The following is a 27488-nucleotide window of genomic DNA, read 5'->3' as shown; positions in this document are numbered from 1 at the left end:
GACTGATTTCTCTTTCTTAAGATGAGTGAATCATCTTAATTCCTCTCATGTGGTTTATGTAATAAAAGCTTTGTCCTTCACATCAGGGAGGGCGCTGGTCTGGCTACAAATTCAACTGATATATTTTCCTAAAAGCTAATGTTTTGTTCTTGCTTCTTGTCTGCTATCTAATTTGCTGAAGCTAAAAAAAAAAATGTTTTTTTTCCCCCCCTTTGTGAATATTTTGTTTAAGATTTCAGGCCTGTAACTTCAGTGCCTTTGCTGGAACCCTGACTTTTCATTTCAGATGTTCAGGAAAACATCACCATCTGGTCCCACTAGTAGTAAAAAAAAAAAATCAAATTGGCCAGTTTTCAAACTAAAATTCCACCTCTCCTACAACCATGGGCTACTCCATGGGCAAATTCCCAGACAGAGAATTATAGCACGTGGACACGTGAAACAATTCAACAGGCAGACCATGCTGGCCCAGGTGATATCACTTGAAAAAAAGACGGCAGCGTCAATTTGTTGTGAAGTCTGGCTTCATGCATAAAAACAGCGGGCAGTTTTTCTTCCTAATTATCTTAATGATTTTGGACTGTGTGCATGCATACTGCTGCCTTTCCTTCCACAATACTGCACATTTTGAGTTTTTTTTTTGTCAGTCTGAGATGAAATGAGCAGTTCATCATGCAATGCAGAGACCGGGGAGCAGAGTGTGGTTCAGTGCACTCTACTTTTGTCACGTGCATAATAATGAGCCTGCAATTCATCCAGTGCCTTTCAAATCTTCTTTGGGGCCAATATTTCATTTGCATGGGGTTCCACAGTTTGTCTCTGCATATAAGGTTATCCCGCATTATTCAAACCGTGAGGACACCATCCATTATGTCTGGCAACTTCCCGCGTGATTCGCCGTAAAGCACGTCTCTCACTTTCATCTCTGTTTCTCTCTGTCTTTTTGTTCTCCTTCCTCCCACCCCGGGGACAGAAAACTGAGTGAAATTTAGGATGACAGTACAAGGTGAGCAAGGCGGGAGAGAGGCTGGCACTGACTTCAGAGTAAGAACACTGAAAAAATAGACCGAAAGGAGAAAGGCGGCCCACAGTGATGCCTGTTAAGAAATGCCTTTGGAGCAGCAACGGAGTGAGAGGTTCGGGGTGGGTGGGGAGTCGGGCGGAGGAGGTGGGGGTGGCTTTGGAAATGAAAGGACGCAGAGTGAAAGAGGGGAGGCGGCAGTCGGAGGGTTAAGGGCAAAGTTGGAGTCGGTGTGACAGTATCAAAGCCACGGGAGCGGCGGAGAAAAGCTGTTAACGGGAGCTCACCGTGCCTTAATCGATTGTGAACTGTGCCGCGGAGCACAGCCAATCACGAGAGCTCCCCGAGACTTCTCCGGGTTCGAGCACTTACACGCTGTCTGCCGCCCGATCAGGGAGACGACGCAGGGAAGAGGAGAGTGGAAGAGGCAGAGAGAAAAGCAGGGAGAACAAAAGGACGCGGCGGGAAGGTGGCGTCAGCCCACAGAGGGACAAAAGGCCGGTCCACCTCAGCATCATTGGCTCCGCTTCTTAATCTTTCTAACCTTCACTGTTTTGTTTTTTTTGTCTTTGACTTTGGCATCCTGCTTATGAGCCCCGTCAACAGTGAGACCAGGGTGTACATTTACCTGGAAATTCCAGAAGCATTGGACTTGGAGATGGTTCAAAACCCTGGAAGGCTCAACAAGTCACAGGTGATTTACTAAGTTTTGAAATAAGGGGGAACTGGTGACTTGTCCTGGGTGTCACCCTGCCTTCGCCCTATGACAGCTGGGATAGGCTCCAGCTGACCCCCCTGCAACCCCGAGATCAGGAAGAAGCGGGTTTTGAAATGGATGGATGAAGTAAGGGCCGCCAAACTGCTTGCACACACTTAGGGCGTGTTTACGCTGGCTCTACTCGGCTCGGTAGGGGCGCGTTTCCAATGGCTTGGTGACTACCTGAGCAGATGGGTGGAGTTACGGCTGCAAGGTGGACCGAAGGTTCCTGGACGTTTGTTGTGCCTTCCATGTCCCCAGAACCATAGGTTTTACTTTTTGTATTGACCGTGTTTTTGTTTTGCTTTTTTGCAAGACATTTTAGTAGTGCTTAGAATGATTTTTGTTTAATAATGTTGACTTGTAGCAGCGTTAAAATAACTATAGGGAGCGAAACTGAAGAGGCAGCGATTCTGCCTCTTCAGTTTCCCTGCCAGCGAACACACCACAGGAGCAGAACATGGAGTTAGCGGTGGTGGCTAACAGTTTATCGACACGATTCAGCAGCTGTACTTTGCAAATAGCCTTAAAACAAAAAGTTGCTTGAGGTCACAGTACACTCACAGTCCTCATACATGTTTTCAAATATTGCCGTGGCCAACAATTCTGTTGTCGTCCACCGGCCGAGTCGAGGCCGCGTCTCTCCCGTCGCCCACCGCGCCGGTGGTCCATCGCATCCATGAGGCTGAAGATGGGACAACCGGAGTGACCGCATGCAAAACATGACTGCAGCCACGTAACTGTAACAGCAGGGCTGTACAATGTCACACAGCGTCACAGGAGGTGACAACTGTTGCCGTTGTTGTGTTCTGTCGGGCAATTCTGGCCGTCAAAGTCGGCGCTGGTTAGCGCTGTGTCTAGGGTAGACAGTAGACATCAATGGCATGAGGCATTGAAACAATAAACTAAGGGGGAAAATCTGACAAAAAACACTTAATTGTCCAAAATATACATGCTTACATACATACACATGGGGAGGGTGGCACATGCACTCAGAAGGAGCAAAGGGGCTCAGTACAAGTGGCTTTGAACTAGATCAATCATGTCTGCAACCCGGTCAACATGTGTTGTCCTGTGTGTAACCAGGGTGGTGCGCCTGCCTCTCAAAGGTGCTAAATAAACACACCAAACTAACAGCCACAATCAGTTTTTAGCTTTGGTAAATCACAGTGCGCTTACTGGAAATATTTATTTCCATCCCCTCTACCTATGTTTTGCATGTTGTGTCAGAAATGCCCGTCGTCTACATATTCATCGAGTAAAAATTGCTGAGTGGACTTCTTGCGTTATTTCTGCCCGTGCGACGGTCGCGCGAACCTTAGTGCTCAGTTACTGTTTTTCTCAAAGTTCACGTTCTATTAGAGAATATCCTTCCTCCACAGAGTAGCCAAAAGTTACACGACTCTACGTTGCCTGTGTTACAGAATGGAATGCTAGCATCATAATATCCGACTAGGCTAGCCAAGCTTGACTAGGCTAGCCAAGCTTCAAATAAACTCCATTTCTTCAAGACAAAACCAGCTTTGGAAGCAAGATGTCGTTAGCTGTGCTGATCATTGCTAATTGGGATAGCATCACTAGCTTTGCTGAAATTTAGGAATTTCTTTATTTCTTAAATGAATGACTTTTACACGCACAGACAACACAATTGGACGCGTGAGAACCAGTCTTAACTAAAGAGTCAGAAAAGTCCTTGTGGAAAGAGCACACACGCACGCTTGCACACACACGCACGGGCACACAGGCACAGCCACGCTGCAGTGAACATCCGTCAAGTGTCCAGTGTCCAGTCTCGGGCGCCGTATCGCTCCAGCTGCCATTCATCTGTCTCCCCTTTTACTAAACATGGGTCATTTTCTACATGACAATATGTTGTACGTGTGACCTTTACAGGCATGTCACATGGCATCAAAAGGAGACCCAAACATTGTAACAGCGCCTGACATTTTGTGGGGAGCGTCCCGCCCGGACAAATCATTCTGACAGTTAACTTCTGGAAAATCTTACCCTTGCAGAACAGGAGAAATGCCCCCAGATACGTCTTGCACACAATGTCGGCACTCATCACAAAGAAAATACCCAGATTAGATAATATTTATCTTATATAAAACAGATAAAAATGTAAATGGATGCAGTGGAGTTGCTCCTATGAACCCATTCTGTCAGATTTATTTACATGTTGGTTGAGGCTATTCTGGGTTGTGACATAGTAACTGGCTCATTTGTTGGAACAGCTAACAAAATATTATTATTATTATTATTATTATTATTATTTTTTACGCAGATGACACCAGAGATAGAGTCAAATAATTAAAGTGTAACTTCTCTTTGTGACATCTGGGTTTGTGCATGCACGTCTTCTATGTAATTATCTTCACCATCCATTGTCCTGGCCCCATTAAAAGGATTTAAACACTATAGTGTCGTCATAATGCAATTTTAAAGGTTCCATATATTCAAGAAGATCACTGCCAGTGTTTTCTAACAATTCTATTGCAAGGAAAGTAACTCCCCAGAAATTCCAAAAGCCAAATCTTTTACTGTGTCTTTTACGGGTCTTTAAATTTTCTATCATTTTCTACAGCCAAATGCTAGGTCCGTGAACCAAAGGATTGCAGTAATCTTAGCATTTCTACGTGACTTTACCAGAAGAGACATGGTTTTGGTAAAACTGTTCCGTGGCTCAGCATGTCGTCGGAGCAATTTTCTGCCGATGTCTCTCTTTAAAGCGTGATAGCGTAATCTTCGCAAGTCAAAGGAAAATTAAATTTAACTGAACATCTGATCAAAGTCTAAATTCCCACTAAGTTTGAAAGCACCGTGAGTGCCTTCTCCTGCAGACATTTCACTCTGAGGTAAAAACTTAAACGTATCTGTACCATCTATTTAATAATGTTTCTAAAGACATCTCTTCCTCTGTGGCGGGAAGATAAATTAAAAAGGGGGTCTCCTCTCTTTGTTCTTCTTATGAGCATAGCCGCTGTATTTCATTTGACTTGGGGAGCTGGAAAGTGGAATGAAATAGAAATTATGATCCCAGCTAAAAATACATATTAGGTTGAAGAAAAAAAAAAATGTCTGTACCTTTCTGTGTATCCTGGCAATCAAAGATGGAAAAGAAGTGATGGCAGGATGATATTTCTGTCCTTTTATTGGATTTAAAATCCAAACAAATTTTGGCGATGAATCATCAAAAGTCGCAGCACTTTAAGGGGGGGGGGGGGGGGGGGGAGCTATTTTAGTGAAATCCACACATACAAGTGAATACAGACCATGAACAATTATGCTTATATATTAAATGCTTTTGTATTATCGTTTTCTACTGTTACATCCTAATAGATGTCAGAAATTAAAATGGTTTATATGTTTTTTTCATTTGCGCTTTGCTCATTTTGTGCGTCAGTAGAGGGGAAAAAAAATCTTGCAGCAGCTTCACAGAACAAAGGCCCATCATCATCATTGTGGTTGAATACGACATTAACCGTGTCTGCCTAAAGTGCAGGAAAGCATACTTACACATCTCTGTTGTCAAGTTGGTCCCAAGATTTGTCTTTCAAGTTGATTTTGTAGCATAAAAGCATTCTCTCTGCTCTCCGTTAATGTGCCATTCCTCTGCTAAAAGATCAGGTTCCTCCAGACACAAAAGAAAGCAGAGCTGCTATTCCGAGGCGGATAAATCCCATTATTTTTGCATGGCTGGTTTTACCTGGTAGTGAATATAGTTACCATAATCATCAGCGGGAAGGAGGTGATAGGTTGCCAGATTGAGGCGTCAGGCTCTGTGTTGATAACATAAAAGAGCAGTGAATGAAGAGAGCGGTGGGGGAGTATGGGAGCAGGAGCAGATTCTCTGCCTCATTCATCTTGGCTGCTTTTATTTTAATATATTGTCTAAGAGATCCTCACCAGGGTTCCAGTATGAAATAAAATTTAAAAAAAATCATCTCATTTGAGATTTGAGTAAATCTATACTGGCCACCTTGCGCCATTTGGATTGACTTTCAGCCCTAAAGCGCTTGGATTAGACTCGATCGATTGACAATTGGAAACTTTTCCTGAACTTAAATTGCTTTAATTCATTTTTACCCTGATGGTGGTCAAAAATGTTTAAGGCGCACGTCCAAGCTTGGCAAAGTGACAGTGTGTTGGTGACCGGAGCGAAGTCGCGGTGACAGCTCGAAACAAAAAACACTTGGTCCTAGCAGAATGCCAGTGAAGGGCAGAGACAGTCAATAACCAGAGCTGCCCCTTTAAATGTCAGTTGTCTTGGAAACAGGTGCAGAAACGCAGGATTTGGACGGTGGCTGAGCAGCCCGGGAGCTGTTTAACAGCGCCCAAGGACAGCAGCGTGCCATCCCATGGAGCCACACCGCTCTGCTGGAGCACTGAAAGCTACAATTCAAACAAACTGGGGGGTGAAGGGACATGAAAAAAAAAAGCCAAGAGACCACCTTGACGGTCTAATTCGCCGCTTTAGTACAGTTTTGAAAAGTGAATGTGGAAAATGTGAAGATAGAAGAAGACGAGGGTCTGTTTGGTCTCCTCTTCCTGGGGATTAGTTTCCATCAATCCAGGAGGATGGATGGCTAACAATGGCTCTCTAATGTGGAAAATCTCGCACAAGTGGGCACTCGAACAGGTGATCAGTTTGTGTATGACTGCAAGAGTGGTGCCATATAAGCAATAGCCTGTAGGAATCCATCTATCACCATGGAATCCCATCAAGGCTTGAAAAAAATAATATACACAGAGCTGAAATAGCCGTAGACTGCTGACACAAACAGGTAAGTCTAATTTTCTGTCTCTGTGGAAACTCTATTCACTACTGCCCCCTGCTGTGAGACCAAACCCTGCCCAGAATCCTGATTACCGTTGAAGCAAAAAAACCAAACAAACAAACAACAATCCATGCTGTCAAAAGCGACAAATCTTATAATTAATTGAAGCTGCTCGGAGGAACTCACCATGTAGGTCCGTCCATGTGAATAATGCAGCCATCCACATGCAATTTACTATAAGATGACCACCCCCGCTAAATATGGACACTTCAGTTTAATTAAATTCAATGCAGCTGCAAAAAAAAAAAAAAAAAGAAATCCTCACGAACTGCTCAGCTGCACAGCAGGTTACTCCGTAATTCCTCTCTTGCCAGATGCAAATAGGTCCTTTTCCAAGAAAACCTTTGCAAGTGTTCAGAAATAGAGTAATAAAGGGGTATTTGGTGAGGGGTCCTGTAATCATATGTAATTAGATTATTTTTGGATGATCTGAGCCTCAAACTATCCGATAGTTTCACATATTCAGCGAGAGAGCAACTTCAAAGTGTCCCCTTCACCCTTTCCTTAAAGAGGATAAGCCTCTTTCCTTTGGACCCGACATTTAGAGGACCAAGACGGTCTAACAGGGTCACAAAGTCTTATGTATCCGTCACATCACACTGTTAAATGCTGCCAAGTCTGCTGGACGTGGGCCCCGTGTTGCGTTATCGCCTCAAGTGCATTGTTTTATCTGCGCTTAAGAGGAGCAAAGGGGTGAGGACGTCTGAGTTTTATCAATGCCGCAGGCTCCATGCCGGCGATGGAAGCGTCCTGCCCTTTGTGTTATGCCAGCGTACCTTTCTGTTCCCCACCCAGACACCGAGACAAACAAGTCAGAGCCGGCCGCGGCCGCAATAAGGCTTTGTGCAGCAGAGTTGAGGGTTTCTTTGTCGTCACGCGCTCACAAAATTAGAAGCGGCAATAAAAATCTCAGGGGCTTGAATGCTAAAATATTGTAATTATCACGTTTGTCTAAGTGGCAGGAGCCAGTAAACACGGCGGAGGTACAATAAAGATCCATTTTTTTTCAAAACTTAAATTACCACTCGGAGTCAAAAATAAATAAATGGCACAAAATCATGGAAAATGTAATGCAAGAGTTACAAAAACAGATCACATGAAAGAACACGAGTGACTGCAAAGACACCAATCAAAGCAGGACATCGAAGACACAGGTGAAAATCAAAGGCACAGAAGTCAGAGATCTGAAAGAAGAGGGAACAACATGAACCTTGACAGTAAAATAAAACAGGAAGTGCACTGCAAGACCAGACCTGAGTGACCTAAGCTAAAGACAAAACTGATGGGAACAAAACTTTCATAGAAACAGGACACAACAGTTAAACACAATATGCAAAGATTACAATGTGGCAGTTGCACATTTAGCAAATCTGCAAATGAATGTATTTTAACATATGTGAGATGACGTGGAGGTCAAACGTGGAACGAGTCATAACAGCAGCTCTACTGTTGGTCATTGTAGTTGGTGCAGTGCTTTTATACTGTATTACCCTCAAATATCATATAAAAAACAGGAAGCAAATTTCCCTGCTGGCACATTAATTCAGGTTTTGTAATTTCTTAAATGAAAATCCATTTTTGTGTGAATGGCTTCAGAATTTAAAAAAAAAAAGGGGGGGTGGGTTAGGGTTAGGAGGTGACTCACTTGATCAACCTTGCAAAGCTGTCAGATCACACGACACACTTCAAGCCCGAAGTCCTGCACATCCATCTTGAGACGATCCCGGCACGGCACGACCAATCAGCTCCGCCTTTAGTGGCCGAAGCAGGAAGTGACATGTTGCGAGCTGCCCGCTGTCTGACGGATACGAGGAAGAAACGGTCCACTCTTGTGAGTCAGGTTAACGATTCATTACACTGGGCAAAAAAAAAAAAACTGGGGAAAAAAATAAATAGAAAAGGATATCGCAGCAAAGAAAAGGGGGGGGGGGGGATTGCTCAAAGGTAACGCAGGCGTCCACTCATCAGTCCGGCCTGACGTCAAGGACGCCCTGTGATGGTTCAAGCACTTGGCCGCCTTGTCACTCTCATAACTCATGACGTCGCCAATGACAAACACTCGTCAGCGCTTCTGCAAACAACCGCCCGAAGAGCAGCCGGGACGCCGCGCTCGCGTCTTTTCTCGCCCGCCCGCCCGCACCGACGGACCCTCTGCCTCCTCCGTCTGCCTCTCTGCTCTCCACCCTCTGCACTCTGATTAATTGGGCGGGCGGCTGAGACGCAAACGCGGCGGGACAGATTAGATCCTTGAAACTTTCTTCTTCTTTTTTTTTTTTTTTTTCCTTGCGACGTGCTGGTGCTGCTGAACTGTGGAGGATAAGATTGCCGCCGGGCACGAACTCAGATGGGGGGGACCTTTCAAATCCAATCGCGTCGCGTCGCTCGCCCGTCCCACGGCCCGGGCCACGCTATCAGGGCAGATAACGTGCTCCAGTAAAGGTTACGACTCACCGTGACATTTGTGTTGAGAACCAGCAATCCCTGATTCCCGGTGACTATATTACTGAGCGCAATGCAGAATGAACGTATTGCGGTAGGAGGGGGTACGTGTAGATGGTGGGAGTTGCTTAAAATACAAGTTGGTAAATCAAAACAGGGCGAGCGGTCGATTAAGAGAGTCATGAATCCCATTAAAATCCCGCTCGGCTTCTCTGTGTTTGAGGGTGTGATGTTTGGCCCCCGAACACTTCCCGGAGTCAGGAAATGGCTGTTTTCAAAGTGACCGCTCCGTTGACCTTATTCGTGCACATGTGAGAATTTTTTGCTGGCACTTAATAGAGATTGATGGGACGCTGCAAAGCCTACATTATAATTCCAAAAGGACGGGGAGATTATGGAGTCGAGCAAAGGAGAGAGGGTTGGTTTTTTTTTTTCAGTTTATAAAGGCCCTTTAACATTGAGCCTTTCTCCTGCGGACCCAAGCAGCGAAGTGCGCCGCATCCGGAGTTTCCACTGACTCAAAGACAAGTGGCCTCACGAGGCCTCGCAACGACTCCAATCCTGAAACCCCCCACGCGTCCGTATTTCCGACATCAAACGGGAAGTGTCGGCGATGAGCTTAGTCTTTCGTTGCAGCAAAGCATCGTTTTAGTCCTAACAACAGTGAGAGACTGATACAAGCGTCCCTTAAAGCCACGGACATGGAGTGAAAGTTTGCCCGCTACAAAAGAGCAGAAAAAAAGAGTTGGAAAGAAAGATTTTAGCAGCAGGGGGAAAAAAGCTTTCTCTTCTACTCCTGACTTACCTTGGCAGGGGTGTTGTTAGAGTGCACCAGGCGCATCTCAACTGTGGTTGACTGGCCCTTGTTCAGGGTGCTCATCTCTCCTACAAATGGGAAGGCTCAAGCTGTTGCTACCTTGCACAACAGGCAGTATAAATATCCAACTCTTTCACTTTGAATCTGATAGACGGAGGTTCCGTCCAACTGCTTGCACCGCCAATATTTATCTAAAGGGGAGCGGTCCCCTTTCCATACACTTTGCATGGGTTCTTAACCAGATGGACACGAGGCGTAAATCCAAAGGGTTTAGGAAACCTTGCATCCGGCAATGCTGGGTAAGCCAAGAGCGGTGGTCACTTATCTCAAGACTGCATTCAAGTACAAATCTCAGGTACTTTACATCATTTGAGCGTTATCGGTCACTAATTTTATTCTTCCACTTCATTTATTTGATAGCTTGGATTATTAGCTGTTTTTCACAATTAGATTATCAAAGTTAAATTAGCCGGCAGTGGTGCACCCAATTATAGTCGTGTGAGCCCACTCACGCGTTAGGACTTCTCACTCAAACACTGGCTGAGGGCCTGAGTACAATTATTTGAAGTTATTGCATTCTTATCAGTCACAGTTTGTGCGTTAAGCTCTAAATTTTGATGCTAAACAACATTTTTCAACACAGGAATTACTGACTATTACATTTGGACGTCATATAAAGGTTCGAACATTGTTATCGTGTGCAGACTTTTGTGGGCAGGAGGACTTTTTTCCCATTTTAATTGTTTTTGCACATTAAAATGCGTCACCTGTCCACAGCACATCACAGTCTAATGTGTCACAATAGTAGACCCTGATAATATCTGTTAATACACCAAAGTTCACTTCGACCTTGAGGGTTTGAAACTGCATGCTAAACAATGCTAATGCCTCGCGGACTCTCTGGGGTTATTTGCAGTGGGGGAGGGGGGGGAGAAACTTGCTATCTCCTCATTATTGGCATTCATACTTTACCAGAAAATTAAAAACCTGGGTCGGTATTGTGCATTTGATTGAATCTGCGACACAATTAGCAGTTTCTCTGCTTAGGTGACCAGAGTGGCTCTCTCTAGGGCAGCGCCGGTCTCCTTTCACAAAAGCATTTTTCTGCTGAGATCCACTTCATTACCCAGACTAATATGGAGCAAAAATGTTTATTCAAACGGGCCAAGATCAAATCCTAGAAAATGAATGTCGGGAAAACGCTGAAACCGATTATAAGCATGCAGGTGGAGGGAGGAGGGAGGAGGAGGGGGGGGGGGGAAATCATATTTAAATTAATTACAAACTGAAATGGTGTTAGCTAGATTGAATAAAGGTGACTCCCTCTCCATCCCCCTAGTTATTTTCCAATTAGCTTGCATTTATTTATCACCACCATCCATCACTACTCTGTGCAATAAAAAATACATGGCTGGAAAAAATAAAAAAAAGTAGAGAATAATTGCATTTTATCAAGATCAACGTGACAGTGAAGGCACTGCTAGCAACGGATTGGCTGTGGTTTCAAGGGAAGAGCTCGCAGGGAGCCTTTCATTGGCCACTTGCGGAAGAAAAGCTTTCTATTAGCAATTGATTGGCCGGTGTAATTTTCCACCTGAATGGCTCTTGCCGCCCGGTTATTGTGCGACTTTGGCGGGAGCCGCCTTTCATGTGTGCAAGTGTGTGAAGTTTCCTTTCACTCCTTAAATGGCGTTCTCTGAGCTCTGGCGGGCTCCTGCAGCGGGGGCTGAGCGCAGCTTCAGCCGTCTGCGGATAAGTCACATGGGACAGTCTGTCAGGTCACCTCTCATCAGGAGGCATGCAGCAGAAAGCAAATCCTCCGCAGAAATAAAAACACACACACACAGAGAGACAAGGGGACACACCGTGACAGGTTGTTGCACAATGATTTTTGGCACAATGCCAGTTTAACGCAAATGAAAAGGCCAACCAGTGCAGCACCTCGCTGCAGGAGGCAGTGTGGCAGCCTCTGCCGCTGCTACTGTTAGCAGTGACTCCTCTGCCAGTCCACAATGTGAGGGCATATCAGGGCTCCATCTCATAAGGAATAGGACACTGCGACCTCTGGCGCTCGCCGCCTCCCAGCCTTTTCATTTCATGTCTCCGATTCCCTGCTCTGATTTCATTTACTTACACGGTGATAGTCATAAAATTAAAAAAAAAAAGTGCTTCTAGGGCCCCATTCTATCGGGGGTTTTTTTTACAGCTCATTCACTCACAATCAGTTACTTTCAGAGTGAAAAAGTGGACCATAACTGCAGCCTTTTCGACATTTATCACTCATCATTGCCATTTTAATTTTAAACCGGAGGTGTAAAAACATTTGTGACCTCTTCCCTGCTATAGTTAGAAGTTTAATGGCCCGACTACGTTCTAAATCAAATAGATTAAGCTGCTAGCGCCTCTACAGTTCATAACCCAATAAAATTGTGCTCGATGTTTGTTCAATGTGCAATATTTACAGTGGTCTATTGCTATTGAATCAAAATAAGATGACTTGTGTATGTAAAGTTAGTAATAATTATTAGCATTTTTTCATTTGTAAATATTGGGCAGTTGTTATGACATAAAGATCAAATCCACAGGTCCATATTGTGCCACCATATCTATTGTTACTCTTATTGTGTATGTTTCTGTTTTCACCAGATGCTGCTAAATTTTAGACGGTGGACCTTTGATCAGATATAAGGACTTCAGTTTGTTTGTTCTTGTAAAATGAAAGATGCATCACATCAGGTTTGGCACAGATGAAAGCAGTGAGTGCTGCAAATTTCAAAACAGCAAGCGCAACTGCTGTCTGCTGTGTTCCACGCCCTTCCACTAGATCAGGAGTCACTTTGAGATCTGCTATGAGCACGAAAACACTTTCTTAAAGTCAGTGATTGATCAGAATTGGAGTGCAGTGAGAGAAGGTCAAGTGGGCTACAATTAAAACTGATTAAAGGCCTGCGTGCAGATCCACCACTGGATGGTTAGAAGCAGAAGATCAACAAGTTTTTGAATCAAGATCCAACTTTAGTCGACGTGTCTTCCCACAAACTCACATGCTCATCAACTCTGGCTTCATACTCGTCTTCAGGTTGTAGGCCAGGCAGTAATTAGTATTCTGCTTGTAGCTTCAGACTAGAATGGAGAATGACATTGGTTTCTCTGGCCAAACCCTCTGTGGCCAAAAACATCAAGCCTATTTGCTCAAACGTCAAAATATTTTCCTCTGAGTCACACTTCCATTCGCCATTTATGAGCTTGATCAGCATACGCCACTGTGTGCGAACATGCGTGCGAGGAAATCATGTGCGCGCATCAGATCTTTAAGATAGCGGGTCGCAGTCGACGCCTCTGAAGGACAAAGAGACGGAGCGTGACAAAACTGTTATTAAACCAAGAGCAAGCGAGACGATCTCCAGAGCAGGCAGCACGGCGAGGGGGAGACGTGACCGTGGAGAGGTGACAGAGCGAGACGCCAAATGAAGAAATGCAGAGATGGGAGGATAGAGAAATAAAGAGCCTGCCAGACCTGACAGAAGATGGAGCAATGAGAAGAGAGAGGAGCACTCAAAGCACACAAACACACCACACTGGTGTCCACTCGTGTCAGCGAGGCTTTTCCGCCTTGAGATGTCCATTTTAAATGAAGGGGGTCTCTTTGTAATGTGCAAAACTTGTGTGAAATAAGGCAGCTGTGGCAAGTTGGACCTTTGACAGCTTCCTGTCCAACAGTGCGGACAGGAGGAAAAGTTTAGCACTGTAGGTCAAGTCTTTAAAAAAAATAAAAAAAACTTTTAATAAACAAAACTCATTTTAAAAAAATAAAAATAAATGAACAACACGGTAATGCTATAATTCATCCTGTCTATTTGGGATAAAGAGAGGATTTTAGGTAGGAAATGTGAAGGAAATAATAATAATAATAATAATAATAATAATAATAATAATAATAATAATGCATCTTCTTGACAGACAGTGGAGAATGTCAATCAGTTTAGGGCTTCATTTTGGTTTTTTTTTCCTGCCATTATCAAGTAACTACAGGTAGACATTAGGTTTCAGGACAGACATTCAATTTGTCTTCAGCCTTTAAGAGCCAGCGGAGCACTTTGTCGTGCTCAATAAACGGTCAAGTCAATTGCAGAGGGCAAAAATTACTTTTTAGAGGCACCCCGGTTGCAGACATCGCTCTGAAAAGGAGCTTTCATGGTCAGAGAGTGTCCATCTGCTCCTCATTTCCTGACAGTGCAGCCTGGCGTGATTGAGCTGGAGACGGCGAGGCCTTACGGGAGCCCATCAGTCCGCTGTGTCTCTCTTCGGGGGGGACAGTGGACAGAAATAACTCCCAGCAACACCAGTTTGAAAATGCGGCAGCTATCAGATAAGACAACGCTGAGCGCTGGTGAAGAAATCCAGGTCATCTCCTCCTCTGGCGGGTTGTGCGTGGCGGGCGGGGATTCATTCATCATGAACACTTCAGCAGCTGCAGAGTTGGGCCGTGTTGTTATCAGAATCTTAAAAACTGAGTTAAATGTTTTTTATTATTATTATCTATTTTTTATTGCCTCTGCAGCTGTGTGACTTGTCTTGTGGCTATTAGAAACCAAAGCTCTGACCTTGAAGCCTTTCCTCCATTTCACCCATCAGCTGTCCTACAGTGCCACCTGTTGTCCATGAGAAGAAAAACAAGTTCAAAGGCCCAAAAGCTGTAGGAAAAATCTGATTTTTTTTTTTGGTTTGTTTTTTTTTTTTTTTTAGTTAAAACCTCATTGTACTGGAGTCTCACCTAATTTTGAATTACACGAGTCAATCTAGGACTGTACCGGGCTTCTTATCGTTTCCAGTACTGTTGCAACACATGTACACATATTATATAATCCACATTTCTGTGCAACAGCTTTAAAGGTAAAAGGTGTAACATTTTATGGAGATTTGTTTGTCTTTTAAATTATGTTGTAATCATCATCATCATCATCATCCTTCCCTTTGCTAATAAGTCGCCACCAGACACCAGACATTCACAAAGCAGACATGGATGTGCTCAGAGTTTACAGGAATTCATTGATATCACGTGGAGATATCAAGCAGATGTGAGATCAAGTGGGACGTCAGAGGAAAAAAAGCGATGAATAATAACATTGTTCGCAATATGCTTCATTAAAATTAGAAGCTGATGACTCTTACACATTGGTCCTTTATTTAAATCAGTTGGATTACAAAGCAACAGGACAAAAATATTAAGTAAAAGCTAAGAAGCCTGAACTAAACAGATTAACAATAAACATGCTGTTCATACATCAGTGTGGAGGTCAATTACCAAGTAGATGCCAATAAGAGTTTTCTATTGTTGTGTGGTAGAGATAAAAAACACAAAACAATTGCAATCAAAAAGCAATAAGCTCGTTCTTTTCCTCATTCTGACAACTGTATTAACAGAAGAATTGATTCAAATACCTCTAAATTAATCTTTTTTACTTCAATTCATTGCTGAGTTGTTCCAATGACAAAAAAGAAAGAAAGAGAAAGAGTAAATCCTCTAAAAGTTAAGATGACTTATTTTAATAGAATGCACAATCATTTGTCACATAAATAAAGAAGAAAGTACACTGTACTGGAACATATGCGTAACGCCGATGAAAGAATTGGAAAGTTCAAAGAGGATCAGGAGCATGAAGGTAGCTGTGAGCCAAGCTTGGTCAAGATCACCTTGGAGCTTCTCTTTTTAGCATTCTTTTCATTCCTTTTTGCTTTTGATGTCGTCATTGGATTATCTCAGTCCAGTTAAGTCTTTTATCCTCGAACAGCTTTGGAGCATCTCTTCCCAGCCCTCCCGTGGTAGCACTGGCACCGAAACTCGCTCTTAAAAAACACCTCATCTTGTGCGCTCATCTGTCCTAGAACTTTGTACCTCCTTCCCCCCGCCGGTCCCTTCTCCAACGTGACCTTCCATGCCTTGGGGTCCAGGTGGAGGTACGCCCTGGAGACCGGGTCCCTCCTCTGACACCTTCCCTGGGAGGAGCACAACGTCTTGCTGCATAGACTAGCAGCTGACGTTACGTTGACCAGGTAGAAGCCCAGAGTGTTGTCGATGAAGAACTCGACAGCTTTGCAGGTGTTCTGAACATGGGACAAGACACAGCGGAAGAACAGGTTGGTTCCTCTTAAAGGCCACATTTCCAACAGGTAAGATCACTGCCTATTTTAGACAAGTATTTTAATCTAATCCAAGACACAGGACATGCTTGCGAACAAAAAAGAGGCACTTTTGGTCTTTTGATAGGAAATACAAGAGAATAACAGCACATTCTTCCCAGTGAACGTTTGTTTTTCTGAGGCTCAGAATTAAATCTTTAAAATCTCAAAAAAAAAATATCAGACATTTAACCTGAGCGCAATTCAAACCAAAATCATGTTCACAAAACTTCATGTTTTCACTTGGCAAAATGATCTAAAAAGAAAAAAAAAACGTCTAATCATAAAACTAAAGTCTGGGAAGCTGATGTCACAGGCTTATCAATCAACTGATTGACAACTGAAATGACAACTTCATCCTTTGATTCTTTTGTTTGCTCCACTTTTGAGAGATGTGTGCAAAAACACACAATTCAGGAAATCCTCCTATTGTCACAAGGGGCAGCGATACCTCTCCTTGGTTACTAACAATCAGGTGTTTGTCACATCCTCTGCCACCGCCTCATGGCAACTTTTGCTTTTGCAAACAGAGGGCTAAATATTCTTTTTGTGGAGAGTTTGAGGTTGACTAATGGTGTCATGATGATTAAAAACAAACAGACATTATGAAAATAGATCTGAAAATGGCTCTGAAGTGGCATTTTCTAGCAGAGTTGGAGGGCAGGAGCGTGGTGACGTTCCGCTACCCCACCTTGGAATTGGCAAGGTTATGGTCGCCCCAAAGCACGATGCCTGCAACCCCTAGCGCCGCACTCTCTCCGATGGTGTAGACCAGGTGCTTCTGCGGAAGGAAACAAAAACCCACATCATTTAGCCCATTCAAGACAGCATCATGCGATCACGTCGACGACAATGACCGCCCGCTCCTTGCCTGGGAGAGGAACTCCAGCGTGTACGTGTATACGATGCGGCTGTACGGGAACACCAGCGGGGCTGCAGGGCCCAGCAGAGCTCTGGCTCTGAGAGCCTCCCAGAGGCGGTGGTGGGTGTAGAGTAAGACTTCTCTGTCCAGGTCTCGAAACAGAAGTTTGAGGTAGATGTCGGGATACAGTGCGGAGGACACGTTCCACAGCCACAGGAGCTGGTCGTTCCTCTTCATCTCTCTGGCCGGACACTCGCCTGTGTAGTTGGCGTTATTTTCCTTGTAGGAATTGTAACAGTTGGGGAAGCCGTAATATCCCCACAGCCCGTTGGGCCGCTGCCTCTGAGCCAATTTCAGCGTTTCCTCCATGAAGTTCCTCGCCGCACTCTCGAACTCCTGCTTGGCGGCAGCGTCGATTCTCTCCGGGCTCAAGTGGGGATGCTCGGCCCTCGCCAGTTCCCTCGACGCCTTCCAGTACACCTCCTTGCTGTCCCAGTTTCTCTCCCACACAGGTCTCCAGCTCTCCCAGTCCACCACAGCCAGGCCCTCGAAATCCTCATCAGGGATGTAGGTGCTGATGTCTTCTCGGGCCACACTGAGGTGTCGGTCCAGACTGGCGTTCTGCGGAACTCCTCCGTTGATGGGACGTGTCTGGCCGGCGTAACTGGGGTACAGGCCCAGCTTGCCTTCGTAGAAGATGGTTATGTTTTCACCCAAAAAGGTTTCGTTCTGGTTGTAGACGATGCTGAACACGCCCAGGTCCAGGTTCACGTTATGTTGGGAAAGGCAGCTGGCGGTGGGGGCGTTCCATACTGTGAGGAAAGGCAACTGGGAGAAGGATGACGCAGAAGAGCGCAGGGCTGCGGTCAGGCAGACCAGATTGAGGAAAAGCAGCAGTCGGGGATTGGAGGAAGCCATCACTGCCAAGAACGACAAAATTATAGAGGAAGGGGGACTCACAAGCAAGCACCTCTTAAGACAAAGTGTTAAGACAAAAACAAAAACAAAAAAAGGAACCTAACACAACTTACCTTCACAGTTTGAGCTAATTGAAGTTAGACAAAGTTAAATTATTTGTTCAGCAACAGTGCAAAACGACCACAGACAGAACACTGAGCAAGTCGCGACATCGATATCTCACAAGGAGTAAAGTTTACGTCTTTTAAGAGGGCGTGCAGACACAAACATCCACTTACCCTCCCTGAAAGTGGCCTCTGGGTTTATACTGTGAGGACTGGCTACTCCTCCTGCTGCTGCTGCTGCTGCTGTTGCTGTGTGCGCAACGGTCTCATGATCCACGGCAAAACAGGAAGTGTCAAACCAGACGAACTCGAGGGTGATGACTCACGATCTGTCAATGTTGTGACTTCAAATAAAGTTGACAAAAATAATACTAAAAAAAACGAGTGAACAACATTTCGTTGAAGCTAAAAAAAAAAAAAAAAATAGACAAGGGGGGGGGTTTCGTTGAATGACTATCAGTCAGTTTGATTAATTAACGTTGTTTTTAATGTCTATGTTAATAATACATCAAGTGTAATCCTTTCCTACATACATATTCCCTGAAGGGGGGGGGGGGTGTAGTCGCTCATTTTAACCGTATATTTAGCATCCACATCGGCGTCCGTAGTTAGGGGGAATTACGCTATGAGGAAGTAGGCGGAGTTAGCCTCAAATCTCGAAGTCGGTCCTGACAACGACCAATCGAAAGCGCGTACGGCTTTTTCCCCAGTCAATCACGTGAGCACAGGAACTAGTTATAACCAAGCAAGATGAGTGTTTAGGAAGCACATTTAGAGAAAGAAAGAAAGAGAGAAAGAAAGAAAGAAAGAAAGAAAGAAAGAAAGAAAGCGTGCCGTCAATGCTGTTTGCTTCTTCGTTTGAGTACATACAGATGAAAATACTACAATTGGATTAAAATTAAATCGATCAATGAAAGAGGAAAGAGAATGGGGGGTAGTCAGTCAGGATAGATTCTCAGTGGTAATTGTTGTAATGCAGACTGCAATGAACTCGTTCTCCTTTAAATGTAAATACATGCCCGCGTCAACACTTAAAATAACTAAAAATACATCTTGGCTTAACAGCACCCTACAATTACACGAGGATGGGGTACAGCAGGCTTCATAATGGGTTCCTCCCCTAAGACCGACTGGGTTTGCCCTTCCTGACATAGTTGAGCAGTCCCTCACCCCACCCAGACGTGATTTTTATTGTGTGCAATAACTCAGTGAAGCTAAATAAAAGGTATCTGAAAAAGTGCCATTAAGGTGTATTCTAGTAAATTGCCTTATTTATCTTTGGCAATATGCATATAAAACAGAGTACACAATGAGATTTTAAGGAGATGTTTATTTACCTGGGAGAGTCAACTATGTCCACAGTTTAAAACTGGGCTTGTGATACAGGTGAAATTTTGGCACATACAGTGATAGAAAGTTTCCATTACATTGCTTATGGTGGTAAATATTTTTTTTTTTTTTTACCAGCTGGCGTCAATCAATTAATAAAAACAGATTTGAAAGAAATGTTTTTGCAAAAATAGAGCAGTGCTTTTATAAGTAAAAAAGAAACTAGTAGTCAAGTTTTAGATTAAAAAAAAAAAAAAAAAAAAAAGATAAACATATAAAACAGCAAATGTACATTCAAATAAATACTAACACTGTAAATGTGTCCAAGAAAAAACATCAGATGTCAGAGAGAGGTCAGGTGAAATATGATCATGCACTTCAAATTTATTGTGCTATGACATCATGACATTTAAGTGCATAAACTTGACTTTGACTGCACAGTCAATGTCACGTTTCAATTTATTCATCGGAGTGGGGGAAAATAAACTCTCTCTGGGAACCTTGGAATTTGACACTTTGGGAAACAGTGACCTAGCAGGAAATGTAAACAGTCCTTTTCGCAGTTGTTCAAAAAGGTTAAAAGTTATAAACACACATAGCATTTTCATTTTCAGAGTGTATTTGTAAAATCATCCCATAGTGTCATCTATAACAGCCTTTAAAAGATGAAAATTATGCTTTGTGCGACTTTAAAAAAAAAAAAAAAAAAAAAACTACACTTCAGTCAGCTTGTGTATTCTGAAACCAATTAAAAAAAAACTATTTATGTCTATTTACATTGCACAAAGGTGCAGCGATAAAATCAGTAAAATTACAAAATGCAGTGGTGACGTTTTTGTGGCTTGAGACGGCATGTTAGACCGCTCACAGTGCTCGCCCTCATAGCCACTGTAGCACTGGCACTGGAACTCTTCCTTGAACCTCGTCTTCTCTTGCTCATCAAGCTCACCTGTGACCTTTGACTTGCCATCCCCGCTGTGGATACTGTGGGTCACGGGGTTCAGATGCAAGTAGACATCGCTGTCTTGAATTTTGCGCAGGCAGCGGCCGTGAAAACCACACAAAGAGCGGCTGCATAGCTCTGCTGCCGTGGAGACGTTGAGGAGGTATTGACTCAGCTGAGTTTGAAGGTAAACATTCAGGTTGGAGCAGGTGGTCTGGACAGAAAAGGGTTAGATCAGCACTGCAAGGCCTTTATCACATCAATACCGAATGCGGGGTTATAGCAACACTGCAGTCTTTCCATGTTAAACTGGTGGAAAGACTACATGTTCCACATCCAAGTCATTTGCCCGACTGTGAGAAGCTTGCTCATTAGTTTCTGCATGTTTGCGATGGTAGAGGCACTGAAGAAACCAAAAACAAAGTAGCCAAGAGGGGATGGCAGAGGGGAGAGAAGCCAGGGAAGAAAGTGGACAGACGTGTTCTTGAGAAAAAGCTCCTAGGCGGATACCCAGAAAGTCCTCTACCAGGTCAGTTGAATGAACAATGAACAGTCAGATGACTTAATTTTAGAGTAGAAAACTACATAGGGTTTCTTTAAAACATTTTGATGGCTGAACAATTGTCTAAATGTACTTACTTGAGATCAAATCTGAACATGTGGTTAGGTGTAATGTCCTTGATTGACAATTTAAATCAGAATCAAATTTCAAATCAAATCTACTATATTTAAAGGAAGATGTACAAAATGTGTGCATGATGATTACACATGCACACGCATGACTTAATGACACTGGCACGTTTTGTTAAAATTGCCAATGTCTTCATACAATCCCACCTCTGTAATATGACCTGGGTAAGAGTTATTTTTTTGTAAAATGTGAATTATGTGTGTGATATTCAAGAAGAAATTTCACCCAAGTCAGGCTTAAAAAAAAAAAAACAACAACAACGCTTAAGCCAAAAAGGCATGTTTATAATTTGGCATCTAATCTCGTCTTTCAATCCTCTTCTGGTAACTAACAGCAATTTAACATAATGGAAATATTATGTACATGTAATATAAGCAGATGAATTACAGTGGGAAATTCTCTGAATTTTCAAGCTTTTAAAATATAGCTGTAAAAAACAGCAACACCAAAACAAAGCTAAGCATATGTGGATTTGAAGACACGAAGCCCCTTGCTTGAGGCATGAACTTCAGGCTAATTGGGTGACTGGACCACAAAGAACTGGGGGCCAGATGTTAATTTCCGTGCTTGACTGTATTATTTGAGTCTAAAAAAAAAATTCACTCCTTCATCATAATTAGTGCATGAGCACTTACTTTGTTGCTTGTATAAACCGCATCTCCCCACATGATGATCCCAGCTGCTCCCAGAGCCACACTCTCCCCGATGGTAGAGACAAGGTCATACTGTAAAAGATGATATCCCAGTTAAATACTTCTGCGTTCAACCTTTCACATTTAGACAACTTAGGGGGCCAATACAGGAAAATATACAGCAGAGCCGAGTATCATTATAACCGGGTCAAAATGTTAGCGTGAAATAAGCTTCTGTATGTAAACAGCTGCTCAAGGGTCTTAACTCTCATGAGGAAACGGGCTATGAAGTGTTAGTGAATTTTTCAAACAGACCAACGCCACCCTACCCGCTTCACATAAATGAGAGGTATTTGGGTGTCAGTAACACCAGAACAGGAAGGGACTGTAGCTGCTGATAAGAAAAACATAAGCATGTACTAATTAAAGTGGGAGAGGGGAGGCTCAGGGTAATAGCTAGTCTGTTTTTTAGCAAGATAAAAGGCTGATATGCCTTAAAACACAAGTTATCATTAAAGACTGTCGCAACAAATATGCCACTACTCAGCACTGGAAATGGAAAAGTGGCGGGGGGGGATTTCAGGAAAAGAGTGTAAAGTTCAACAGTGGCAGTGATTCTAAGACAGTGCAGTCACCTCTGTCAGCGGTTCCAGGGAGTTGGCGTAAGTGGGCCTGGTGTACACAAAGACAGGACGTGCCAACCCTTCGCCTGATGATGCCAGGCGCATCCCTTCCTTTACTCGGTTCCGGACAAACTGGCGTCCGGCGGGTTTGGAACGTAGCACTGTACCCATGTAGATGGAGGGGAAGAGTGCCGTGCTCTCGGTCCACAACCAGTTCAGCAGCTCATTGCGGGCCATCTCCACGTCAGGACATCGACCGGTGTAGTTCTCCAGAGTGCGCATGTAGTGGTGATTGTAGCAGTCGGGGAACAGGTAGAAACCCCACAGCTGGTTGGGCCTCAGGTGCTTCGCCTGCTTCAAGGTCTCCAGCATGAACGTCCTGGCAGACCTCTCAAACTCCTGCTGAGCCGTTTTGTACACCTGGTCTGAAGGCAAATTGGGTTTCTTCTGCTGCACCAGCTCCTGAGAACGTTTACGATAAATGTGTTTGGAGTCCCAGTTACGTACCCAGAGTGGGCGCCATTCCTCCCAGTCAATAACAGCCAGACCCTTGGCTTCTGTGTCCTGTATATACTTCTGCACTCCCTCCTGCATCTTCCTCAGGTGCTCCTCAAGACTGGCCAACTGAGGAAGCCCCTTGTTCACCAGCGTCCCATCTGGTTCAATGAATGGGTACAGCCCTAAGCGGTCCCGGTAGAAGATGGTGAGGTTCTGTCTCACAAATCCCTCGTTGGGTGAGGCCACAATTTGGAAATAGTCCAACTGAAAGTGTATACCGTGGTAAGGGCTACAGTCCTCAGTCGGGGCATTCCAAGCCAAGAGCAAAGGCTTTTGGGGGTATAGTGGCCATCTCGTGGAATTTAATCCCAGTGCACAAAGACAGTCCAACAGCAGCAGGGTGAACAGCAGCATTCTGGAGTCTAGCAGAGTCCAGTGTGACATGTCTTCAGATGGGAATAGACAGACAAGGTCGCTGCTCTCAGCTCTGTGAGACACAAGAGAGATTTATTCATTCAGCGATGTTGGACTGACAAATAAAATGGGCCAAAAAAAAATTGTAACTTTTTATTTTATTTTATTTTTAACTTCTGTTCCAATCCTCACATTGCCAGTCTTTGTTGTATACTCCAAATGGTGTTACTAAACAGCTTGGAATAATTTTGAAAAGGAGCCCTTTAATAAGAGAACCGGCAGATCTAATCAGGTTCATCCTGTTGCCTCTTGATTACAGAGGTGTCCACTTCCTCGGTTTGAATAAACATGTGTCCGTCCTTTAATATTATTATTTCTACAGCATAGAGGACCTTACCTTTACTGACAGACTGGAGGAACATTCCAAAAAACAATTCAGTTTAAGTCCGTTTAAGCTCCGCTTTTTGCATTGTTCCTCGCACTTAATGGGAAACAAACAAAAACAAGGGAAAACAAGGGGAGAGTCGATATTTAAACAAAAAAAAAACAAAAAAAAAAAAACGACGACGACCTGTTTGAAATAGTACCTGTGGTCTGTTAACTCCTCCAAAGTCTGAGCCGTTGCCCCCCCGCGATGTTGTCAGTCAGTCAGTCAGTTGCCTTCGCTGCCGAGCCACTTTCAGGACGTTCCATTCGCACCGGGAAACGGGGGGGGGGGGAGGCCGAACAAACCGGACATCCTAAGGATACTGTCAGCGACTTTGCCCCGCTACCTCGATGTTTTTTGTTTGTTTTTTTTTATCGCGACGCTGCATACACCGCAGAATGAACTGTCGAGTCAGTGTTTGCTTCCAACGGGTTCTCTTTTGTCAGAAAGTTTCCCCGTGTGCCGGCACGCGGCTGAATGAAACAGTCCGACAAGAAGAAGAGGCAAAAAAAAAAAAAAAAGAAAAAAGTTGCGCCTCCGCTCGATGCCAGTGTGAAACAGATACACCCCGTCACGGGCAATGTCAAGGCTCACAACTTCGCGGGGCATCTCTAAAAATACTACCGTACCCACAGATGACGTTTTTACGCTGACCTTTTCAGCTGTGACATTTAAAAAAAGAAAAAGAAAAAGAAAAAAAAGAAGAAGAGTTAAAAATAAAAATAAAACTCTTTTCTCCTTGATGCTCTTAATACCTACCTAAAATGAAGCGCCACAACAAAAGCAAACATGGTGGAAAATGTCAAAAAAAAAATCTCTCAGACTCTCCTGTTGTTGATGTTTTATGAATATGTATGTTTGACTTATGTCAGTAACATATGGCCAAAGTTCTACTTTGTACTTTCTTTCTGTGGTCTCACTCTGCCAAGCTCAGGACCACAAACTGCACACATATATTTGTTTATCTTCCGGCCTCAGCTCAGTGAGTTCAGCAGGACTCAGTATATTTCACGAAAGAAAGATTTTCCTCAGAGACCCTGCACCGTAACCTTGGACACTTCACAGACAATTCAAATCTGTGTTAGGGACTTTACAGTCAGAATATTCAAATTCAACTAATTCAATTTACCAATTGTACAAACAAATTGACGATCTCTGTTCCAAAATACATAGTTTGTGGAAACAGATTGAATTAGTTGATTAAATCAAAGCAGACTGTCTGTGGAAGTATTTTATAACAGGAAGAGACTTGCAATTAAAATAAACTCCATGACAAGCATAGAGACTCAAAAACCTCTAAAGCATATGAAGTTCTTTATGTAGATTCTTGGGGAAAGGGGTTTTGGATTATAAATCACTCTTTAGTCTGCTTTGTCCATCTCAAAACTAAATATTTCAGTAAGAAGATGCCCTTGGCACATCCAGGGCAAGCGCAAGATTTTAGTTTTTCTTATTTTGTCCTGCTAATAATGGACTAAAAAAATTGTATTTCTTTGTGGCTGACTAATACAAAAAACTGCTTTTTATAATATTAAATTCAAAGTTTTTCCAACCATTATAATGACCAAAATGTACTGAAACTATAAATTGCAGGGCCCATGTAATATTATCTGAAAACACAAGTTCATTCTGTAGAATGCTCATTTAAATGGGATTGTCCATAATCTGCGTGTAGACATACCATTCAAAGTAATTAAAACACCAAAATCGAGGCTTGGAATGATGTCCTCGATACTGATTAATCCTATAAACTGCTTTGTCGCTTCATCATTTGATCATTTTTTAGAATCCCTTGAAATCTTTAGACTTTAACTCTTCCTCTGGATAAGGAATTGAGTATGTTAGCCTCCAAGAAGGGGTGTTTTATTTCATCGTTGCTGCGTTGGATGGTGCCTTGATTCCAGTGATAATCTGAGCACTCTTCAGACAGCGGGCAGAAGGCATCTGGAACGCAGATGCCACTGCTGCCTCGAGGTCCTTGATGACAGGCACTGGCAGCAGCTCAGTGGAGCACCCGCCGCCACACAACATGTGGACAAGCACGGCCGATAGGACGTCGCAGGGCCGCACACAGGAGTGAGCAACACCAGGGGAGGGTAGAGGTCACGTTCTGACACATAATTAACCAAATTTAACAACTTGTTCCTCATAATCTGAAGGAACGTGCAAATTGGAAGCAGCAGGAAGGATGACAGCCACAGCATTTGCTTCATAACTTGTGAGGACATGGGGTACTAAAAAGTTGGCAGATAAACTGAGGCAAAGCACATGATTGGGGTGAGATTGGGACCAGGCACGAAAGTGAGAGAATTTCCTGTGTCAGACGCGGTTCTGTTTTTTTCATTTCGTTTCTTTTTCCCCCAGCCCTGCTGACTCACCATGTCACTGGTCGTCAGTTTTTTCGGGTTTGTTTCGGAAAAATGCAGAGAGCGCGAATGGCCCATATGAACGAAGGAACAAAGGGCCGCATGGTTTCCGTCCGCTCTCTGCTTCCCTTCGACCTCTGCCTCCAGAACATTACATCAGCAGAAGTCAGGACATTTAGGAAGTGAAAACAATAGCAGGGAAACTGGGATCACGCCCCGTTGCCTTCACCACATGCTCCGGGCAATTACTGGTAAAACTGGGAGGCTAGGCAAGCGGGAGAACTGAGTTTGAGGCGAATAAATGATCTCTCTCATTTCCACGAATTTCACAATTCCTGAAAAGCCCCAAAAGGCAATCCTTGTTCTGCTGTTGTTTGTGCATAAACCCATTTTTGGGAACGGCGCAATCATTTCTTTTTCTTGGCTCAATTTAATTTTTCATCTCGTGTCAGCCATGGGCAATCCAAACGGCGTCTGTAAAGAGTAACACAATCCCACTGTTCACGCAGATGCATCAGGGCACAGTCATCACTCCTGGTTTACATTAAAAAGGCCTTTGGAGAAAACTCGGCGTCTCAACGAGTTTCTCATTTCAAGGCATAAATTTGCTCTTTCATGTCACGCGACGGTTTATGGCAGCCGTCCTTCTTATTGCATTGCAGAAAAAACCGACGGAGCGGCGACACGCACTGATTACCATTGCATTTTGACATTGGCGCGTTCACTTTCGGTGAAAGACAGAAAACAAAGATGAGCGTAAAGGGAAAACACATCAAAGACGCTGACCTCTGGCCCCGCCGGAACACTCCCAGCCGCATTCCACACAATTACAGACGACAGAGAATGTCTGCAGAGGAAGCTCTTCCCTTTCTCCCCAAGGGATTCCTCGTGCATGCACGCCGAAATATGTTTACATTGCCATTAAAGTTTGACACTGTGCCAGCTGACAGATGGCGCCTCAAACTGGTCCCGATTTTGAATGTGCGAGCGTTTCCCCGTGGCAGCATTTAATTACACCCTCTGTGTTTTCTGCCGGCTCTGAGCTCGCTGGGCTATCATTAGAGATGTGAGTGAAAGCGAATGACTGTTAGCACAGGCAAGCGCGTACGGCCTCCACTGGGTGCTCTTGAGCGTCGTGTATTTTCACTGCCACCTGGAGGTCATACGCTTAACACGTACTGTGGAAGTTAAAAAAGATCTATTCCAGAAAAGGCTCTGCATCTGTTTCTGTGAATAGATGCATCTCAGCAGCTAGTATGTGGACCACGAAGCAAACATCAAACGACTGAAAAAAAAAATAGCTTGGAATAAGTTTAGGGCAGCTGTTGCGGAGGTACAGTAATGACTCAGAACATTACTCATCGTGCCCAGTTGGCTGGATGCAACATGTCAACTTGTCTGTGGAGTACTTGGAGGCTAAATAGCGCTCAGATGTGTGCTGCATAAATGGACATTTCACCGCCGACACCAAACACCGTTCACCACATTCCCTACTATTTATACTGTTTATGATAAACCCTCAGGCCTCTGCTTAGGTATTATTTACAGTTAAAGAGACATTTATAGCAATATTCTCAAGCTGAAACAGCTGCTGTGTGGCTTCACATGTGCATCTGCACTGCAAGCCAG

General features: G+C 43.8%; 2 protein-coding genes across 4 annotated transcripts; both read right to left on the bottom strand.

Moving 5' to 3' along the window:
* Nucleotides 1–15034: 15034 nt before the first annotated feature.
* On the bottom strand, nucleotides 15035–18356 carry hyal1 (hyaluronidase 1). 2 transcript variants are annotated; one of them, XM_076037105.1, is made up of 5 exons: nucleotides 18111–18356; nucleotides 17946–17959; nucleotides 16924–17834; nucleotides 16744–16833; nucleotides 15035–15977 (listed from the first exon to the last, which is right to left on the bottom strand). In XM_076037105.1, the coding sequence occupies exons 3-5, from the start codon at nucleotides 17830–17832 to the stop codon at nucleotides 15651–15653; spliced, it is 1326 nt and encodes a 441-aa protein (XP_075893220.1). In that variant the 5' UTR covers nucleotides 17833–17834; nucleotides 17946–17959; nucleotides 18111–18356; the 3' UTR covers nucleotides 15035–15650. The 2 variants fall into 2 exon arrangements, with proteins under 2 accessions (XP_075893220.1, XP_075893219.1); XM_076037104.1 differs by lacking the exon at nucleotides 17946–17959.
* Nucleotides 18357–19246: 890 nt separating this feature from the next.
* hyal2a (hyaluronidase 2a) lies at nucleotides 19247–23951 on the bottom strand. Of its 2 annotated transcripts, none has more exons than XM_076037114.1 (4): nucleotides 23654–23951; nucleotides 22167–23139; nucleotides 21535–21624; nucleotides 19247–20422 (listed from the first exon to the last, which is right to left on the bottom strand). In XM_076037114.1, the coding sequence occupies exons 2-4, from the start codon at nucleotides 23094–23096 to the stop codon at nucleotides 20039–20041; spliced, it is 1404 nt and encodes a 467-aa protein (XP_075893229.1). In that variant the 5' UTR covers nucleotides 23097–23139; nucleotides 23654–23951; the 3' UTR covers nucleotides 19247–20038. The 2 variants fall into 2 exon arrangements, with proteins under 2 accessions (XP_075893229.1, XP_075893228.1); XM_076037113.1 differs by lacking the exon at nucleotides 23654–23951 and adding an exon at nucleotides 23464–23620.
* Nucleotides 23952–27488: the final 3537 nt, after the last annotated feature.

This window comes from Nelusetta ayraudi, unplaced genomic scaffold (assembly GCF_046127955.1).
Source record: "Nelusetta ayraudi isolate G7.1 ecotype Tasmania unplaced genomic scaffold, CSIRO-AGI_Nayr_v1 ptg000050l, whole genome shotgun sequence".
Lineage (NCBI taxonomy): Eukaryota > Metazoa > Chordata > Actinopteri > Tetraodontiformes > Monacanthidae > Nelusetta > Nelusetta ayraudi.
Note: the sequence above shows the minus strand (reverse complement) of the source record. Positions and strands in the feature narration are given on the sequence as shown.

Bases quoted from the DNA above. Each gene is read 5' to 3' on its own strand.
- hyal1 (XM_076037105.1), bottom strand. From the start codon at position 17,832: ATGGCTTCCTCCAATCCCCGACTGCTGCTTTTCCTCAATCTGGTCTGC. The intron at 16,834-16,923 runs GCAAGGAGCGGG...TTCCTTCCGCAG, and splicing joins CGCTGGAGTTCCTCTCCCAG to AAGCACCTGGTCTACACCAT. The intron at 15,978-16,743 runs GTGGGGTAGCGG...TCCCATGTTCAG, and splicing joins ATAACCTTGCCAATTCCAAG to AACACCTGCAAAGCTGTCGA.
- hyal2a (XM_076037114.1), bottom strand. From the start codon at position 23,096: ATGTCACACTGGACTCTGCTAGACTCCAGAATGCTGCTGTTCACCCTG. The intron at 21,625-22,166 runs GTGACTGCACTG...CATCTTTTACAG, and splicing joins CCCTGGAACCGCTGACAGAG to TATGACCTTGTCTCTACCAT. The intron at 20,423-21,534 runs GTAAGTGCTCAT...TTTTCTGTCCAG, and splicing joins CGGTTTATACAAGCAACAAA to ACCACCTGCTCCAACCTGAA.